Genomic DNA, 21028 nt, shown 5'->3' with positions numbered 1-21028 from the left:
GTTGCCTACACCAGAGGTGAGAAGGGTGGAAGTTTCTTCACCTCGCAGGTGGTGAAGAGATTCATGGAGGGAGCCAAAAGAATGGCACCCCCGAAAAGGTTGCCGCCGCCGGCATGGAATTTAAACGTGGTTCTGACGGAGCTCATGAAGGCGCCGTTTGAACCCATTCACAAGGCCACTCTACAAATGTTGACGATGAAAACTGCCTTTCTAGTGGCCATAACCTCACTACGCAGGGTGAGCGAGCTTCAAGCACTAACGCTACAGGAGCCCTACATTCAAATTCACAAAGACAGGGTAGTCCTGAGGACGGACCCACACTTCATGCCCAAGGTAGTGTCGGCGTTCCACATGAATCAGAGTATCCAGATACCGAGTTTCTTCCAAAACCCGACTACAAACGCAGAAAAGGCCCTGCACACCCTCGATGCCAGAAGAGCGGTGATGCACTACATTGAAAGAACCAAGGAACTCAGGAAGTCGAAGCAGCTGTTTGTGTCCTTTGCTACTAGCTTCATGGGTAGACCAGTGACCAAGGGCACCATCGCTAGGTGGATTGCCCTCACTATTCAATTCTGTCACAAACAGGCTGGACAGGAGCTAACGGAGGGGCCCCAAGCTCACTCCACAAGGAAGAAGGGGGCCACAGTTGCCTTCCTGGCAAACACGCCCATCCAAGACATTTGTCTCGCAGCAACTTGGGCATCTGTGCACACGTTCACAAAGCACTACTGCGTGGACATTCAAATGAATAAGGAAGCACAGGTCGGACAGAAGGTGCTACAACACATTTTCAACGACCAGCGATCATCTTCCACCCAGCCACCACAAAAATAGGAAAACCGCTACAAAGTCTATGCACAGCATAGTGAATCCAGAAAGATTCACGCTGCAAAACGAAAAGTTTCTTACCTGTCGGTGTAGTTTTGCAGCTTGAAGATCTTTCTGGATTCACTAGCGAACCCACCCACCTCCGCCAGGAAGATGAGGCTGGAGGAAGAGGGGGTGAAATGGATAGGATCAAAGAAGTGGAAACGTACAGTAATATGGACAAAAGGATTAATCAATCGCCTAGGGTTAAAAAAAAAAAAAAAAAAAAAACACAGGGAAAAAAGAACCCGAAGATGGCGCCCCAAAGGTGGGACTTCCGCAGGAAGCACGACGACGTCACGGGAGGTGCACCAAATGGTGGACGTCGACGCCCACCTGGGCTACAAAAAAAAAAAAAAAAAACAAAGAAAAGACTACGAATCCGGACCCAACCACAAGATCGCGGAATAATGCACAGCATAGTGAATCCAGAAAGATCTTCAAGCTGCAAAACTACACCGACAGGTAAGAAACTTTTCGTTCTTAGTTCTCTAGGCAGTGTTGCTAGCTGCTTCTCTGGTCCTGTTGCTAATTCATCATTCTAAGTCATCTACAGTGCTGCCGCTGCTTCTCTGGTCTCATCAGTAATTCCTCATTCTTAGTCCTCTACACAGTGCTGCAACTGCTTCTCTGGTCTCTTCTGTAATTCCTCATTCTCAGTCCTCTAGGCAGTGCTGCAGCTGCCTGTTCCCAGTAGTAATTCCTCATTCTAAGTCCTCTAGACCGTGTTGCAGCGGCTTCTCTGGTCCCAGTGGTAATACTGTATTTTAAGTCCTCTAGGCAGTGCTGCAGATGTGTCCCTGTTCATACAGCCACTACACTCCAAACCAAAACACATAGATAAGACCTTGACGTTTGCAACTCCAATAGCTTTAACTTTGACGAATGCAAGACCTGTTGCTTTGCAAATGCTTGCTTAACCATATTTCTTGTTTTCAATAAATATGGTTGGTACTGCAGCAGCATTTATCTGACAAGGATTTAGGTAACTGTGAAATGTGTTCATTTAATTACAAAATCATGTTGGCAAAGTGCTTTCCAGAGGGCTGGTTCACTTCTGAGTTTGAGTTAGTGAATCTACCCACAACTCCGACAAGGCAGTACATCGGGGCCTCAGTCCAGGGGGGGTGGGTGTCGGGGTGTGCGTGTTGGAGAATGCCAAACCTCACTCTGCTGGGTTGCTTTTCAGTCCGTGTCCACTGAGCCTTAATATTTATCCTCAGTCCATGCCTACATTGAAACACTGTTGGCCTCAAGAGTTGCACAGATTCTATGCCTTTGTACTTGAGAGTTGACACGGACATTGTATAATCTTTGCTTACAAACAAAAACACATTGGTACTGTGTAAAATCATTGAAATATTGCAGATGATGGACTGATTTGATACTTCTGGTCTTCCATTGAGTACAAGTCCTCCATTACGGAGGACACATGCAAAGCTGGCCTAGGCATTAGAAGCATCTTGCCTGTGGGCCCCTCATCAGAAAGGAGAACAAACCCACCAACTGCTCAGCCTAACGATTTGTTGGAAAGTTATAGAAAGGTTGCAGTTCATAATTTGACACCTACAATCTGGCACCATACGAGGAACTGGCGAAGCATATTTAAAGCATTCAAAGTTGCTGGACCAACTTCAGTATGTTTGTGGTTTGGGTCAGAGCCTTAAGCATAGCCACAGAACGGGAAGATTTTAATACTAGAGCATTTCGTGCTGAGTGAGTGATGGAAGCAGAGCCAGGAGCTGTCCACGATTCTGAAAGGCATGGCTTGCATGGTCTATTTTAGCACTCTCATTGGAGAAAGGAAAATCAGTCTGGTGGCACTGGGCCTTCATCACTGAAATAGTTTTATCTGCGTAAGATTGATGCGAGTATTACAATACAGTCTTCAACTGTGGCTTTCTGAACCATGCCTTAAGGAGGAAGATATTGTACTTTTAACTTTCTTGGAGTGGGAGCAGTCCTCCAACCACCCTGATGACTGACTACTGCCTCTGAGAGTGCAAGGATCATTCCTTCTTCTATGCCTAATCTCTTGATATTAGGTTCAACTCATTTTACCTAAACACTTATCGGTTAGTGTTATGCCTATAATGGTGATTGATTGCCACCTGAGGTGGATGCTTGCTTTTCCCCACATGTCTCTTCCTTATGGATATCTGAATACACAGTACATATGAGGGTATTGTGGCACTAGACTGACCACCACATTATGGGCTTTGGGTGCGCCGGAGTATATACGTCTCAACCACTTTCCTTGTTATATCTGGTAATGATCAAATGTAAGGTTGTGTAGTGGGCACTCGCACTCCTTTTTGGGAACTGGCATGTGTTTTTCATCAGACTTTGATCCAGGACAAACAAGGGAAAGAGGAAACTAAGCAAGGAGGGGAAAGAGATGGATCAGGAGAAAGCAGGAATTTCAAAAACGACTCATAATATGCTAGTAGGGTGGTGGAAGGAAGAAGCACGAGGTGGATTCAAAACTAGGCAGCACTGGTATTTGAAAGTGCTTGTCTGATTCCTAAGATTTTTTTTTTGATATTTTTTTTACTAATGTAAGCTTTAGGGAGTCTACTAATCATCTCTAGCGGAAACGGAGGCTTTCAGATCTAAAAGTATTTGGAGCAGTAGTTTTCTAACAAGGGGCTCGGGATATTTTTTCATATCTTCATGCACAGACTATCAAGACTTTGTTTTAGTAACGTGTTCTCTTTGTAGCCTGATTGTCATTTAGAAGAAAAAAATTGTCAACTTGTATTAGAGCATTGGAATGTTGAGCTGCATTGGAGACAATGGAGTACCTCCGGACTTATAATGGTGGGTATAAGCCCAGAGCTTCAACATTCCAGTGTTTGTCTCTGTTTCTCCCATTTTAATTTAGAACATTCTACCATTAGTGGGTTGAATGTTCAAATAGCCTTGTCGTCCTTCTACCTCGGGCTATACCCGTTGTCAAATTCCCTCCCCCTTGTTGTAGGCCAGAGCCACAGAACTCTGGTTCAGGGCATTTAACGACTGGTATAGCCCTCGGAAGTGGGCTATAGTAAAACTGCTTGTGATATAAATATCTCTGCCACACTAATGTATATTTTTCGTAAGCCATAAACCTAATTGTAGTGATGACCAATGTTTATAGCATCTGATGTTACATACCAATTTTTATTTTTTCTTAAGGTGTGACTGCACAGAAAAGTTACAAAGCAAATTTGATTATTTACGTTCACAACTGAATGATATTCCATCTTTTAAGAACATATACAGATATGCCTTTGATTTTGCCAGGGTAAGTTTATTTTCTTGTTACGTATTTTAGTATTTTATAGTGTATTGCAATTTTGTTAATTTTGGATTTCCATTCTAGGAAAAGGACCAACGAAGCCTTGATATTGATACAGCAAAGTCTATGTTGGCTCTTTTGCTTGGAAGAACATGGCCACTTTTCTCAGTATTTCATCAGTACTTGGAGGTAGGGATATAGTAACATGACTTGATTCTGTTAGACAATAATGCATGTTACTAGTTCATCAATGTAAATACTGCACTATATGGGATGGTTGCAGTGTAAACCGAAGAGACTGTTTTCATTCTGTTATTCAGAAGGTGGAGTTTTGTAAGGACCCTTCTGCCTGCAGATTCCTCACCTCTTAAATCTCTCCCAGGTTCCAGACTGCATCTAGAAAACTGAAATGGCTCTGCTGTGCCGCTAGGTGGTACAGCAGCTCACTCTTGGTTCTGGGATTCCCCCCGGATATGACATGGAGTTGCATAAGATGCAATCCCGGTGCTCTCATGTCTGAGATTTGTTTGCTTTTTTTTCTGCGCCCTTTGTCTCATGTCAAGAAAAGCTCTCCTGAGACCTTTTTTTTACCAAATTATTAAAATGCAGTGTTTTCAGAGATTGCCATGAAAGTTTGAGATTTTAAACGCTGTTGCACTTACCAGAACTCTTGGCACACTGGGAGCCCCAGGCACAACACCAATTTGTATGTGTCCTCCTGCACACCAAGGCCATTAAGATTCTGGAACTTAAACTCTTCACGGTGCAGATTCGGGACACTCTTCAGTCTTTGTAGACACAGGTCCTGCTTTTGATCCCACTGTGGCTGTCTTTTGACCAGAAGATCATTAAAAAGGCTGCTCCCAAGGACAAGTCCTCAAGGGAAAAGGTCAAGATCCGTTGCAACAGAGATTGTTCTGCTTCTCAACATCAATTTTACTTGTGGGGTAGGTCCTTTGTGTTACAAAGATTCTGCTGGCAGCATTCACTTCTGTTTTGGTCACTTGGAGCAAACCTTCATCTGCCTCAGTGGTGAATCGCCAGGCCATTTGCAGCCCTTTCCTGGGAACCCAAAATTTCTGTCTGCTCGCCCTTCACTCGAAAGTCTTGAGGTACAGGCATCGTTCTCTTCCAAACAGAGACCTGACTCCTTTTCTTTTACTCCTCCTGTCAGGGAATTAAGAGGATCTAGGTAGTGGGGAAGGTGGGCTTCACTTCAAGGACTCTTTATTCCATGAATGCAACTTGCATCCTGGCTTATAAATCCATTGTCCTGTGGGATATAGCGCGTTTTGGTCCCAGACCTTCTTGACAATTTATGCAATCGTTCATTTCACATATGATTGTCATCCCTTGCAAGGCTCAGCCAAGCAGATCTTTCGCTCTGGCCTAAACTCGGTGGCATCTGTGAGCCATCCACCACGATGGCCCTTGGTCCTGGCTTTTTGGGTGATGTTCCAGAGAATCTTATGGACCAGCCTTGTGATAGTCTTCCTCTTTGTAGGGAAGGCTGATTTAGTGCTGACCTTCTTTATGGCAGGTTTTTGGGGCTGTCTTCATCTGCTCGCTAGATTCCTCACTAGTTCAGGGAATAATCTCTAGGCCTGCCCTTTCAGCAGCTCCAGTCCTTTCACCCAGTGCAGGAACCAAACAAGTTATTTCTGAGCTAAGCTAGTGTTTCTAAAGGCTCTTGAAGGCCGAAATAGCAGTCGCCTTTCTCCTCTTTACTGACCCTTTCTGCAAAACCACTTTAATCTGTCCTTGAGTGTGTGCAGCCTCTTGGGGGCAGGGATATGGGTGGCAGGGTGTCCTTTCATTTGACACACTGGCAATGCATCACCTTCGACTGCCCTTCATAGAAATACCACCCCTCATCCCTCTTCTATTCTTTTTGTCACCTTGGATAACCAAGACCACATTCTGTGGCTGAAGGGTATGGCTCTGTTGAGCAAAGGGTCCATGTAGTTTGTTCCAATGAATGAGATCGGCAACTGATAATCTCTATGTTCTCGTTTCCAGGAAAGACTTTGGCCTTCTTCCTATTCTGAATATTTGCGTTCTGACTTATTCCTCTGGAAGGAGAAGTTCAAATGCTTTCCCTCTCATATGTCTCTCTGGTTCTAGGGCTGGAAGACTGGATGGGGTCAATTGCCTTCTATGCCATATATTTTATAGTTTTGGTCGTGCAGTGGCACAGGAGGAACCTATGTTTCATGATCGGCACCTCCAACTTTCCGTTAGCTCTGCTTCTGTTTTGGCTAACGTCAGACCCCTATGTTTTCACAAAAGTGTTACTGGTCATAGAACATCAGAGGTCTGGAGTCTGCATTTCCAAACCCTCATGACTGCTGATCAGCCCTGACTCCCCTCCAACCCCCCTCCCCCCCTACATTCCCCCACCAAACGTCTTGTCTCTTAAGCAATGTTCAGCTGGTCAGTGTCCCTCAAGGCCTTCCCACTGGATTGTGGCATTCAGGCCATATTCTTATATTTTGGGAGTGCTCTCTGCTTATCGACCAAACAGTCCTTGTTTCTCTGGCCTGTCCACCTCTTGCAGTCTGCTGGTGCCTCATGCTTAATGGCAGATGTTTTCACTTCAGTGGTGTTTCCATTGTCCGCATTGGGGGAAGCCATGATGTATAGCAGCTGGATTTTCCTGGATGCGACTTGAGAACTGCAGTGGTGGCTGGTGTCAAATCACCTCGCATTCTGGAAGCCCTTCTGCCTCCTGTCAGCAGCTGTCCATGGTGTTGCTGCTATCGATGTCCAGACTCCTCCTTACTGCCACTTCCTTGTGCCTGGCGTTTTTAAGTGTGGTGGTGCAATATTCTACGTTGCTGCCATGAGTATATGGTGCTGGGAAATCGTCATCACTAACTCCACAGCACCATGAGGGCTGCACTGAAGACTGAGAAGTTTGGTATCAAACTTCTCAGCACATTAAACCCACACTGATGCCAGTGTGGGATTTAATGTGAAATGCACGACAGAGGGCAACTTAGAGTTGCCCCCTGAAACTAACCCACAACCCGTGTCCTGACTGAGAGGCTGCCTAGGCTGCCACCCAGCGGACCTGTTGCTGGACCCATGGGTAGAGCAATGCACATCCTGGGGTGAGGTGCCAAGCCCCCTCCTTTCCCCCCCCCCCCCCCCCTCAAGGATGGGCTGGGGAAGCTTCAAAGGCATGCTGCCTTTGTGAGCTTCTCCAGGCCACTTGCTGTACTCAGCAACTGACCCCTACTCTGGCGGGAAGATCGGCGGGAAAACCCAAGTGAGGAAAGGGGGTGTGCCAGCCTCTGCCAACCCCACCCCTCAGGTGGGGGAGGCGAGGTGAAGCACAACTCCGGGCTCTCGCCATCTTGAGGATGGGGAGGCCTACCCAATCAGGACTAGGCTCCTGCCCCCCACCCACTGGAGAGTGGCAGGATAGGGGGTGTACCCACCCCAGGGAAGGGACCCATTGGTCCCTGACCTTTACCTACCTGTAACGCCCCTAAATTTAGTATTTGGGGGCACCCTGAACCTTCCTTCCTCAGATCCTGATTCCGAAACAAGAAGAACAAGAAGAAGAAAGAAGACCTGCTGTGCAGCTGCTAACAAGAGGACGACACCAACTGACTTGGCCCCAGCCCTACAGGCCTTTCGACCCTCGAACCTGCTCCTGCTAAATCCCGGCGTCTCCTGTGGTCAGCAACCTCGAAAACCCCGGAGGACCTGACTGCCTTAGTCATCTAAAGACTGGAACTCCCACAAGCAGTGGTTCTGTTCAAACAAGCAACAACCCCTGGTGCCAGCCAGGAACCGCGAATCCAGCACACTCCACACCCACCAAGCCCGGCGACTGTGACCAAGAATCCAGAACCCAAGGACCCTCCTCGACGCTCCTGACGACACCTGCAGCCTCAACTCCAGGGACTACCCCAACCGCGACTAGCAGAGGGTAAGATTTCCCAATGCCAAAAGACACCCCGGCACCCTGCAGCCCCCTGTGCCCAACTCCTGGGGGCCTACCTAACCTACAACTCCCCAACTTACCTCTCGAAGTGGTGGTCGCACCTGAAGAATCTCAGTCCCCGAGCTTGCAGCGTTTGTTCATCTTGCAGCTTCTCCATTGAAATACATTGAGCGCCTGACGGCTCAAAAGCATCCTGCACCCAGCCGCCCGAGTGCTCCTGAAAGTGCAGCATATGTCCTACTCTACTCCCCCCACTTGCCCTGTGTAAGTGACCCGGAGCTCAGCTCCCACAACCGCGTGGCCTGCCTGCTAGCAGCCACCAACCAAAGGCCACCTGCCCGCCATAGGTTAACATTGGGCCTACTCTCTCTCTACACCCGGCTGCCCCTGTGCCGCTGAGAGTGTAACTACTGTACCTACCTGACCCTGGGAGACCCCCGAGTCTAACTCCAGAACCTTAACTCTGCCAGTCGAGTACTTACCTGTAAGCCGATAACCTACATTTTCTCCATAGGGTAACATTGACTGGTTTCACTTGGAAATTCTTCCAAGTGTCGAGTTTTGACACTTTAAAATATTCACTAAAAATCAGCCGATCAACTAAAACGAAATTACTCACCTGTTACCAGGAGAGATCCCAGTGCTGGATCTTGGTGCCCTGTGCTGACCCTGAAAAGTAATTACAACTACGATTTTCGGATAACCAAACTTTCCTCCATAGGATACCATTGCTGGGTTTTTGCCAGAAATTCTTCTAAGTGTCGATTTTTGAAACATACAAATATTCCTTAAAAATTGCCTGTGTAACAAAAACGATTTATTTCAACTGTTTACAGGATATGCACCAGGGCTGAATCCAGGATCCAGCCCTGAGTAAGAAAAACCTATGCAAAGTAATCGATATTGCCTTTACTTAACCATTCAAAGTTATAATTGTGTTTAACTTGTGTTGCCTATTGCAACAACTGTAACTATTGCATTAAAAGTCTATTGCTTATTGAAAGTATTCAACTAGAGCATTTCATTCTGAGAAAGTATTTTGATACCTACTTGTGGTTCTAAAATAAAACTATATATTTTTATATACAAACTAATTGGCCTAGAGTTCAGTTCTTGAGTGTGTGAAACCATTTGCTGACTGAGTGTGTACAACAAATGCTTTACACTGTCCTCTGATACTGCCTAACTGCTCGACCAAGCTACCACTTTAGAGAGTAAGGTTCTATCTAACTTTAACCTCTGCCAAACCTCTGTGGACTCTGTGCACACTGTACCTTACTTTGGTGCAGTATATACAGAGCCACTTTCTTACAACGCAGCACTAAAATACTTGTTAATCGCCATATTGCACAATCCCACGGCAAACCTTGAAAAATGAGCCGTCATTTTGTAATAAATAGTCATAATGCATATAACTGAATCAAGATAACGTCCTTGTCCATGTGAGGAGTACACCTTTGGTTAAACAAAGGACAGCAGTACACCAGAATGGCCTTATTGAGGACTTATCACCTCAAGAAATAATTAACTGGGCCGGACGCTAAAGACCGCCATCTTTTACAAGGACTGTACGCGAATAAACTGTGCTGCCATGTTAGAACAGAAACACACATAAGAAAAGGGTAACTTTTCTTGTGTAGTGTGGCATCTGCTAGCCCACAATGCGCCATTCTGCCCACTCCCAACATGGCAGAACCCTACTCTTATTTCATGTTGCGTCTGAGGCCATCCCAGAGGTGTAGTCAGCTGCCTGGGGACTAAACTTCCCTTGAAAAAAAACTATTTGGCAACAGCTTTTCCCCCTCTGTCTGAGATGCGAGTCTGTTTTCTAAAAACCAAAGAGCAGCCCCTCTCATGTTGACTACCATTTGCCCTTCAAAGGTGGCTTCTCCATTGAAGCTCGCCTTTTGGGCTCACACCTGGTGTGGCCTTCTTGCCTCGAGGAGGGCACACATCTTACCTTTGCAGATCCTTTGTGTGTTTTAAAAAAATATATTTTTATTTGAGACCGAGACAAGAAAACAATTTTCTTTCCCCCTCCCCCCCTCGTTTTTTCTCTAGCACTGCCATTGCAACAGATGCCAGCAGAGACATTGCCATAAAATGCTAAATTCAAAGGGCAGGGTACAAACAATGTTTTTATATGCCGTAGCTGGGTCCTGATACTGGATTTCTTTCATAGCCTCGTTAAAGCATTGCGTGTTACTCCCTGCCCCAGCCCATACTCCCTAGTCTGTACACCCCCTTTATGAACTGGTTATTCAACCCAGTCGGATACAGGCTTCCAAATTTCTATTCCCTTTTACCTATATATAGCTTTTTCCAGATTATATACAGCCAGTAATGGAGCCACCCATTGCTGAGTTGAGGGGGTAATCAGCCAGACTGATGCTATGCATAGCCTATACACAGCCATTGCTATGGTTAATAAGGCACCACTTTCTTTTTCCGTTAGGCTAGATATTCCCAGCAAAATTAATGGGGGTCCAGCTCAACCTAAAGCTGTAATTTCTCATATAGAAATCCCTTTATTTCTCCGATCAGGGAGCCGAGCTTCCGGCAGGTCGCAAACATATGAATTGTGTCTGCCTTATAAAAAGAAAGCGAAGTTCCTTCACCAGTGGAAGGTGTATCCCAATCAGCACTCCTCTGAAAACTTCACACTTTAATAACACGTAGTCAAGTGTGTATGTTCAATTCCGACTCTAGCGAACGCGGGACGGTTATGGCCGAACGGCGGGTTTAACCCCTGAGGAAGGGCGGACCCCGAAATGCATTGGGATTAAACCCTGTGACCCGAGTACAATATTATCAACATTGAAAAGCATAAACTGCGCAAAATGACAATATTCGTTGAATTAGCACATTGAATTTACTACTGTGAGATTAAAACAGTCGTAATTGAACATACACACTTGACTACGTGTTATTAAAGTGTGAAGTTTTCAGAGGAGTGCTGATTGGGATACACCTTCCACTGGTGAAGGAACTTCGCTTTATTTATACGTCACATCCCTTTGGACAGGGGACAAGATCCCATAGCACCCAAAGTACGCTAAGAAGGACTACATTCTGATTTACGAGTTTAACAAGGAGTGCGACCGATACCTAACATTGCCTTATAAAAAGCACATCGTGGGCAATAAACTCCCTTCCCGTTACTCCATTTCGATATTATATTTGGGTTATAGTTAAGCCCTAAGCATGTCTTGCAGAATTGAACTTGAAGATTGGCCTGTATTAATATTGTCTGGGTGCTTAAAAATACTTTTTGGAAGGTGGCCCCCATGATCTCTAGCCTTTCCTGCCACTTGTTAGAACATATTTCCATTTCGTCTTGTGGTGTGCTCTTATAAATAATTCCAATCCTAGAGGGTGTGGGAAGTATTATTCTATCCACCAGTTAATTTCTCCTGATATGATCCTGCCTACTTTTGTACTAAGTCCCTAATCTGCAGATATTTAGTAAAGTCCCTATGGGTAAGCATTTTGAGGTCAATTCCATGTATGGTATAATACCCCAGTGGGAATAAAAACAGCCTAATTGTTTAATACCAGCTTCAAACCAGGTCTTAAAAGGTAAGTCATTAAAAATATCTGGTAGGTTTCTGTTCTGCCGTAGCAGTGTGTAATAATTTAGCCTTCCTAGCCTATTTAGACGCCGTATAGACCCCCAGATTTTAAATGCCGTAAGTAGTGTCTTAAACAGGACTCTTTTATAGTACCCATAACTTTAGTGGTGCCAAAGGCATCCCCAAGCATCAGGGCCGATCACCATTTCCCATGTGGCAGGAAATTTTGTTTGCATACTTCTTTTGTCGATACTCGTGGTAAAGTTTGTGAGTGAGGTTGCCCACCAGTACAGCTTCAAATTAGGGAGGGCCTTGCCTCCGCGCTCCCTGGGTAACAATCAAAATGTTAATGCACTGCTTGACTGCGAGTAGGCCCAAATAAATTGTGCTAAAATAGTCTATAATTTTTAAACCAATGATTTGAGAAGGCGAGTGGTATTATTCTAATTTTTTTTTTTATAACAATTTGGGAAAATAAATCATTTTGATTATGTTGGTTCTACCAATAAGGGTTAGATGTAAGTGATGCAACTTCTTTAGCACTTTCGCAAATGTCCCCAGAATTTCCTTAACCTGATCCAAGTCTGAGCTAATCTTGACCCCTAGATAGTTTGCTTTATTGACAACCCGGTTATCATTAAGGGTAGTGAATTAGTTAACTACTATTTGTGTTTTTTCCCGGTTCAGGGCGTTGCCAGAGAGCATGCCATATTTTCGTGCTTCTTCTGTCGCCCCCATAGCCTGTTCTGGATGTGGAGTTACAACAGCTATGTCATCCGCATAAGCCAGGACTTTGCTCTTTCTCTCGTGTCTTACCATAGGGCAGAGGTCTTCAAACTTTTGGATGCCGAGACCCCCTGTCAACATTTTGAGGAGTAAGGACCCCCTCCTGACAAGAATTTCTAAACCTGTAGGCAGGGCTACTGGAATTATGAGGCAGGTGAGGACCAAATTACACGACAGGCTTGACTAAATTGTGTGGGAAGAAAATGTAAATGATGTTACGTGATGCCGCGTATTTTGGGATGGCATTGCTTCATTATTTTGAAATACATTTTTTAGACACAGTAACACTGAGGAAAGATTTCACCCCATCAGTACCTGTTTATAACCAAAATACAGCAATTAACATCAGAAAGATTTCTAGTCAACCTTTGTGAAGGGCCTTCCACTCCGCAGGAATACGTGCTGCCACATTAGAAGCTCACCTGGCCCTGGCCGGGAGAAGCAGGGGCCCCTTAAAACCCTGGCTGGTTTTGTGCAGAGTTAAGCAGTTTACACATGGTTTTCCTCTCACCCCCTCCCTTGCATCCCCCCCTCATCTCTCCCAACCCCGGGTCCCTCTCTCACTTTGCAGGCCATTTTCTTTCACCCCTTTTTACAACTTCTGAATTCTCCCCATTCAACCTCTCACTTCACCTTTAATCACCTCTTGCCATTCTGTCTTTTCACTGCCCTCATCTCTAACACTCTCTGGGCCCGTCACCTCCCGTACCCCTCAGCATTTCTCATTCACCTCGTATCTCCATTCAAATTTTTGTCCATTTGTATCTTACACCTCTCCAGTCCCCCCCATTCATCTTTCACATTTCCCCTTTGTTCTAACAGAATCCCTCACCTTTGGCTCACACTCACTTCTTGCGTGTCCACATGTTCGAGGCATATGAGCTGCAGATTACACACCGTGCATAGATCGCCATCTGGTGTTGGGCCCGGATGTTTGCAATTGTTTTTCCTCTTGGAAAGTCTTTGGAAGTCACGAGGTATGTGACTCCTTCTTTGGATCATATTGCTCATGGGCTTCGGCTCCATCCTCAGATTGTTTGTTTTTTTTCCACCATTGGGCATTGATGTGTTCTTTGCACTCCGGTTCCGAACCGTTTCAGTTCTTCTGATTGGCGCGCAATCCTTTCCCTTTCTGCGGTATTGTTTCGATCGCGATCTCCACACTCGACGCGACTCATCATTCGAAGTCTTCGATTCCGGCCGTTGACGAAGGCCTTCGGGCTTACCTGGCCTCCTGTCCTGGCTGATGGGAAGGACACCATTCAAAAAATGTCCTCCATGTGGGTCAATGTTTCCCCACACTGATCTACATGAGGTGTGCAAACCTCTGCCTCTCCCTAGAACACGAGGCAAGAGACTGTCCGGCTTGCAAATCCTTCAGTTCGAAGAAGACTATTCGGGACCGACTAGCGAGGAGAACAATGGCTCACTCGTCGACTTCGATCCCCGACGACATCTTCGGAGAAGGCGTCGATGTTCTGGAAGAGCAGCACACCGAAGAATGCCTCATCAGCGCCTCCGAAGCTGACGACTCCGATGACGAGGACGTCACTCCGGCACAGAGGGGCGTGGGTACTAACATCGACCCCCCCCACCCTCAACGACATCGAAAAAGGCTTTGGTCACGACTTCGCCTTCGGGCCTAGGCACGACCAAAGACACTGCTTCCCATACCTCGCCTTCAGGCCTGGTTAAGAAGCCCATCAAGCCTTCCGGCGGCTCGAGCCAGCCTGCTGTCGGTGCCTAGAAACACTCCTCGGCACTAGCACCGAAAAAGAAGACGGCCTCCTCCTCCTCCTCCGCGCCGAGCTCCACACCGAAGCACTCTGCGCCGAAGACTGGCACTAGCTCCTCGGTACCGACACCATTCCCGGAGCCGAGCAAAAAACCAAAGGCCCTCGAAACCCATACCTCAAAGCCGAACGTCATCTCGGAACCGGGGAAACAAACAGACATTTCCAAAGCCCACGGTTCAAAACAACAAACCGATGCTGAGCCGAAGCCTAAGAAACCTTCGGCTCCGACACCTTCGGCACCGAAGGATCAGCCCCCCACAGATGAACTATTTCGGCCTGATCCACTACAAAAAACACTTGTGAAGGACCATAAAACCGGACATTTGATGCTCAGCATCAAAAATAGACCGCTGGACAAGCCTGCCCCAGCTCCACCTCCAAAGAGAAGAGACTTTGCTACCTCCCCTTTGAGACTGCCTTCACCCCCTCCTCCTCCACCTCTTCCTCCGCCTCCCCCACCTCATCATTCTCCCACACCCTCCCCTGATGAGGATGACGGCACAGGGGACGGGCCGGATAACCAGCCCACAGGGGACCCCACTCCTACAGGCTCCCAGACCCATGGGACGACTACAACATCCCAGACGTCCCCAACGTCCCGCAGGACGACCTTTACCCTTCAGGACCGTCCCCCCCCCCTGAAGACACAATGGGGTTTAACCAACTGCTCCATAGGGCTGCACACTACCACGGAGTTGATCTCCATACAGACCCCGTGGATGAGGACTTCTTCCTAGATACTTTTGACACTACACAGAGGGCCACTTCCATTCTGCCCATGCTTAAATGGGGTTATTAAGCACGCACCGGAGGTCTTTAAAGACCCGGTCAGGGCTAGGGTAATCAACCCTCGCATTGAGATAAAATAAAAGGCTGTCCCTACAGACCTCCACCTACATCTGAGGCCCCGCACCACTAGACTCCCTAGTAGTCTCCAATGCGAGGAAGCGTGCAAACTCCCAGGCATCAGGCGAGGCTCCACCTCCCGATAAGGAGTCCAAACTCCTGGACGCCTCTGGCAAGCGAACTGCATCACAGGCTGCCAACATATGGCGCATTGCAAACACCCAAGCGCTTTTAGCAAGATATGACAGGGCACATTATGATGAGCTGGAAGCCATAATTCAACACCTTCCTGACAAATACAAGAATAGGGCCAACGAGCTAATCCAGGAGGGCAAAATCATCCCCAACACCTCCATTTGTTGCACCCTCGATGTAGCTGACAACGCCTCTAGGGCAATTAACACCAGCGTCCTCCTGCGTAGGCATGCCTGGCTACGAGTTTCAGGTTTCAAACCCGAGGTGCAGAGTTCCATCCTCAACCACCCCTTTGACGAGCAAGATCTGTTTGGCCCCAACGTCGACGTTGCCCTTGAAAAAATGAAAAAGCACACCGACACGGCAAAATCTATGGGAGCCTTGCAGTCGCGCGCTCCTTTCGCCGCTCTTCCTTTAGAACCCACTCCAGAGGCTACTCCTCCGACAGCGCCTCCACTTCCTATAAGGCCCCTACCCAATCCACCTTCACTAGGGGTTACCAGAGAGGCGGCTTCAGGGGTAACAACAATAAAGGCAGAGGCAAAACTAACACCTCCCGCCCAATGACTTCCCTCCACTCCCCCCAGACCATCCCACTCCGGTCGGGGGCAGACTCCACAATTTTCTTCCGGTCTACTACCATCACCTCAGACAAATGGGTGACACAGATAATTCAGTCAGGCTACTGCCTCGAACTAACACCTACCCCACCCCCCCCCCCCCCCCCCCCAAACATACCACCCAAACAGCGCCCAATGTCACAAGAACATTTGTCACTTCTAAAGCAGGAGGCCATCTCCCTCCTACAAAAGAGTGCAATAGAACCAGTTCCTGCCCACCAACAAAACATGGGGAGTGTACTCCCTATATTTTCTCATACCAAAAAGGGACGACACTCTAAGGCCCATCCTAGACCTCAGACCCCTAAACCTCTACATACACTCAGACCACTTCCACATGGTCATACTCCCAACAGGTACTCCGCCCCCCCCCCCCCCCCTACTCTCCCAGAACGACTTCCTTGCCTCCCTAGACCTCAAGGACGCCTATTTCCACATTCCCGTTCACCCCGCTCACAGGAATTTTCTCAGATTTATAGTCGACGGTCAACACTATCAATTCAAAGTACTCCCATTCGGAGTCACCACAGCACCACGGGTATTTACCAAGTGCCTAGCGGTGGTGGCAGCACACCTGCGAAGACAACACATCCACATCTTCCCATACCTAGATGACTGGCTCATAAAAGCCAGCTCATACAACCAGTGTGTACAACACACTCACACCACTATCCAACTACTTCACGAACTGGGCTTCACAGTAAACCGTCCCACGTAAAACAATACCTCGGGGCCACCATAGACACCTCAAAAGTGCTAGCCTATCCCAGTCCTGCCAGGATAGCAAACATTCAGGCTCTACTTGCCAAATTTAAACCGGAACACTCTTCCAGCTCGAGTGTTCATGCAACTTATAGGAATGATGGCCTCTTGCATATTCATAGTACCGCACGCAAGACTCCAGATGCGTCCTCTCCAAGAGTGCTTAGCACGCCAATGGAACCAGGCCCAGGGTCAATTGACAGATCTGGTGTTGGTAGACGGTCGTGCCCATCGCTCTCTGCAGTGGTGGACCACCAAAAACCTTTCCAAAGTGCGACCGTTCCTGGAGCCGATTCCTCAGATAGTACTGACAGCGGACGCATCGCTCTCCGGCTGGGGAGCTCACCTACTACATCGCACCATGCAGGGCAGGTGGACACCCAACAAAAGTTACTCCACATCAACCATCTGGAGTTACTAGCCATATTCTTAGCCCTAAAGGCCTTTCAAACACATGTCTCAGGCAAGGCCGTCCTAGGCTGCACGGACAACATGACAGCCATGTACTATATACAGAAACAAGGCGGCACACACACTCCGCAGCTCTCTCTGCTAGCACAGAGCATATGGAGATGGGCCATACCCCAAAACATCTTTCTCCTAGCCCAACATGTCCCACGAGTCCAAAACATTATGGTCGATCTGCTGAGCAGACAAACACAACAGATCCATGAGTGGGAACTCCATCCACAAGTTCTTCACCCCTACTTTCAAATGTGGGGGCATCCACAGATGGATCTCTTCGCCACCCACAAACGCCAAATGCCCAAACTTCGCCACCAGGTATCCACACCCATTGTCCAAAGGCAATGTGATATGGATGAACTGGTCAGGCAGATTTGCGTACGCCTCTCCCACTCATTCCATTAGTGGTGCGCAAACTACAGCAACACTCCCTCACTCCCATCCTAGTAGCTCCAACTTGGGCCAGACAACTGTGGTACACCACACTGCTGGAACTAACTGTAGTACCGCACCCAAAGTTACACCTCTCTCCACGCCTCTTAACCCAGAACCATAGAGAGATCAGGCACCCGGAGCCAGCTCAGCTCAACCTTGCGATCTGGCTCCTGAAATCCTAGAATTCGGTTCTTAATCTTCCCCCTGACTGTATGAACGTCATTAGAGAAGCTAGACGACCTACCACTAGAGCTTTCTACGCAGCCAAGTGGAAACGTTTCGTGATCTATTGTCACAACAATAACTTCAATCCCCTAGATGTGTCCTTTCAACACATCATAGGCTATTTACTACACCTACAAATATGCAACCTAGCCTACACGTCTATTAGACTGCACCTTGCGGCCATAGTAGCTTATCTACAAAACAGGCAACATCTATTACTCTTTAGAGTACCTGCCATAAAAGCCTTCATGGAAGGCCTCAAAAGAATAATTCCCCCCAGAGTGCCACCCTCACCTGTGTGGAACCTAAACATCGTTCTCACGAGACTAATGGGTCCTCCCATTGAACCTCTACACAAATGTGAACTTCAATTCCTAACATGGAAAACTGCTTTTCTTGTAGCTATTACTTCCCTCAGAAGGGTCAGTGAGATACAAGCACTCACCATTCAAGAACCCTTTCTGCAAAAGCACCATAACAAGGTTGTTCTCCACACTAATCCAAAATTCCTCCTTAAAGTCATTTCTCCCTTTCACCTAAACCTCCCTTTCACCTAAACCAATCTGTGGAACTGCCCGTATTCTTCTTGCAGCCACAGACCATTGCAGAAAGAGCTCTCCACACACTAGATGTCAAACGAGCCTTACTCTACTACATCGAGAGAACACAACCCTTTTGTAAGACCAAACAACTGTTCATGTCTTTCTCACCACCACACAAAGGCAACCCCATCTCCAAATCTGGGATAGCCAGGTGGATTGTCAAATGCATACAGATTTGCTACCACAAAGCCAAACGTACGCTCACTATTCCCCCTAAAGCCCACTCTACATGTAAGATAGTGGCTTCCATGGCATTTTTAGGGAACATTCCCTTAGATGATATCTGCAGAGCAGCTACATGGTCTACACCACACACTTTCACTAAACACTATTGTGTAGATGTGCAAAATAAGCAACAAGCTAGTGTGGGCCAGGCTGTACTCAAAACATTGTTTCAAACGACTGCAACAGATACTGGTGGTCGCCGCTAGGAGCGAGTACTGCTATATAATCTATGCACAGTGTGTAATCTGCATCTCATATGCCTCGACCGGGAAATGCTACTTACCAGTATGCATCTGTTCTTGGCATGTAGAGCTGCAGATCTACACACGCCCACCCGGCTACCTTTATCTGTTCCAGTTTTGACTTATTTAGATACAGCACACATGGGCATCTTCACTGCTTATCACAACGCTCCATTTTCCCGCTGGCGAAAAACAATCTGAGGATGGAGCCGAAGCCCATGCGCAATATGATCCAAAAGAGTCACATACCTCGTGACTTCCAAAAACTTTCCAAGAGGAAAAACAACTGCAAACATCCGGGCCCAACACCAGATGGTGATCTATGCACAATATGCAGCTCTACATGCCAAGAACAGATGCATACTGGTAAGTAGCATTTCCCCTCTCTTCGACACTTCACATTTCTCCTCATCTCTGACCTCTTCAATCAAATTCTCTCACTCCCTTGCTGTCCTCTATCATCTCTCCTCACCAAGCCTACGGGTCGGACCCGTATGCTCCTCTCAACCTGTGCCACTCTGCTTATTGTTCCCTAATTCAAGAAGGCATGAGTTGTCTGTCTCGTTGTTTTGGTGCAGGCCACGCAGTTATGGAACTTGCACCCTTCTTTGCTTCACTCCACCAAGAATATATTATCCTTTAGGAAGATATAAAAACCTTTCTCTATGCTCTGTAGGTCACCCCATTTGGTTGGTTCTCCTTCTGTGTGTTTCTCATTTGCTTTCAGGCAGCAGATGGTTATTAGCCCCAGGACATCTTTTGGTAACAGTAACGCACTACAATTGTAAATAATAATAACTGGCAGAAGCAGGGGAGCCACTAGACCAGAACTTCGGGGGGTGCTAACACTCCCAGCCAGGGCTGGCCCTAACACTGGTTGCACACGGTGCAACAGTCTTTTTTTTTTTTTTTGGTGCCTCACCCCCGTTTCCTTCTTCTCCATGAATTCCCTCACTACCACTTACCAACAATGCACCTCATCTCTCTATAGCACCTTTCTGAGAAACATTTCATTTTTTATAGCACTACTCAAAGTTTACTCACACACATTTCTGTGATCTGCATGGTACATATTCTTTGTAGCAGGCACATTAACCCTCTGCACTGTGTGAGTGCCTATGTGAGTGCACAGTGACCAATGCAGCAGTGTGAGAGTAGGGTGAGATGAGTGACTGCAGGGTGACTGAGGTGGCTGTACGAATTTGGGTGCGGATGCAAGTTCAGAATGGGACGAATGAATGTATGATTACTGCTGGGCTTGTTTGAGTGAGTTGCAAATTCAGCAGTGAGGGAGACAGGTGATTGAAGTGTCACATGAGTGCAGGATGAGTAGTGTGCTTGTGTGACTGCAGGGTGAGGTATAGGGTGAACAGCGCAAGTGCATTGTGAGTGCATTGTGATCGCTGTGAGTGCAGGGTGAGCGTGAAAGTGAAGGGCGAGAATGAGGAGTGAGTTGTCTGAATGCAGGGTGCATTCCCAGACACTGGAAGTAACTCAGCATGTTATTGACGGCGGCATAGGGTTTAAGATCTAAGTTAACTATTGCTATTATGGCATTGCTCGGGGATGGAGTGTGGAGGAAATAATGTGCTGTTCCTGCAACAAACTTCCAGTCCTATGGTTAGGATTGCCAGCAGATTATTTTGATGGCTCAGTCGGTACAAAAATAAGCAGTCACCTAAAGCTGTAGTTTAAGCACTTATCTGTGCATACTTGGAACAGCAAATCTAAATAGAAAGCACTTTTAAATGTGTTCTAGGGCTGCCTCAATGATCCATGACTGATAATTAAAGAGAACGAAGACCGAAAAGTCACATAATGAATGAATACATACTTTTCTATTTATAAGTCTATTTAGTGTCGAGGTCTCTGCAGGCTCTTTAAAAACACACAGGCATTTTTCTTTTGGCAACCCTACTTTATATTCCTTTTCATGAAATGCATTCTCACACTACAGCAGTAAATGTAAAATACAAATGTAAGGAATTGGCAGAGTGGGGACCCAGGGGGTCCTGGAACCAGAACAAAACACTAAGCCTTTGTAACCAGTTTACAAAGGTATGTAAATATGCAAATGGTCTTTAAAGACCTGTGGAAAATCTCGGACGAGCGTGCTGGAGATAAGACTCCAGACACTGCCCAGCTGAGCCCC

At 46.9% G+C, this 21028-nt stretch overlaps 1 protein-coding gene across 4 annotated transcripts in view; it reads left to right on the top strand.

The window, feature by feature from the left end:
- The window catches only part of DCUN1D5 (defective in cullin neddylation 1 domain containing 5), a 103954-nt gene that overhangs the window by 63860 nt on the left and 19066 nt on the right, over window positions 1-21028 (top strand). For all 4 annotated transcript variants that reach the window (XM_085621457.1, XM_085621459.1, XM_085621460.1 and 1 more), the window contains exons 6-7: window positions 4048-4156; window positions 4235-4339. In XM_085621457.1, coding sequence (XP_085477583.1) covers window positions 4048-4156; window positions 4235-4339 — 214 coding nt within the window. The remainder of the gene's footprint in view (window positions 1-4047; window positions 4157-4234; window positions 4340-21028) is intronic.

The sequence above is a fragment of the Triturus cristatus genome, chromosome 8 (assembly GCF_964204655.1).
Source record: "Triturus cristatus chromosome 8, aTriCri1.1, whole genome shotgun sequence".
Classification (NCBI taxonomy): Eukaryota; Metazoa; Chordata; class Amphibia; order Caudata; family Salamandridae; genus Triturus; species Triturus cristatus.
The sequence above is the reverse complement of the archived record's forward strand: the minus strand, read 5'-3'. Positions and strand labels throughout refer to the sequence as shown.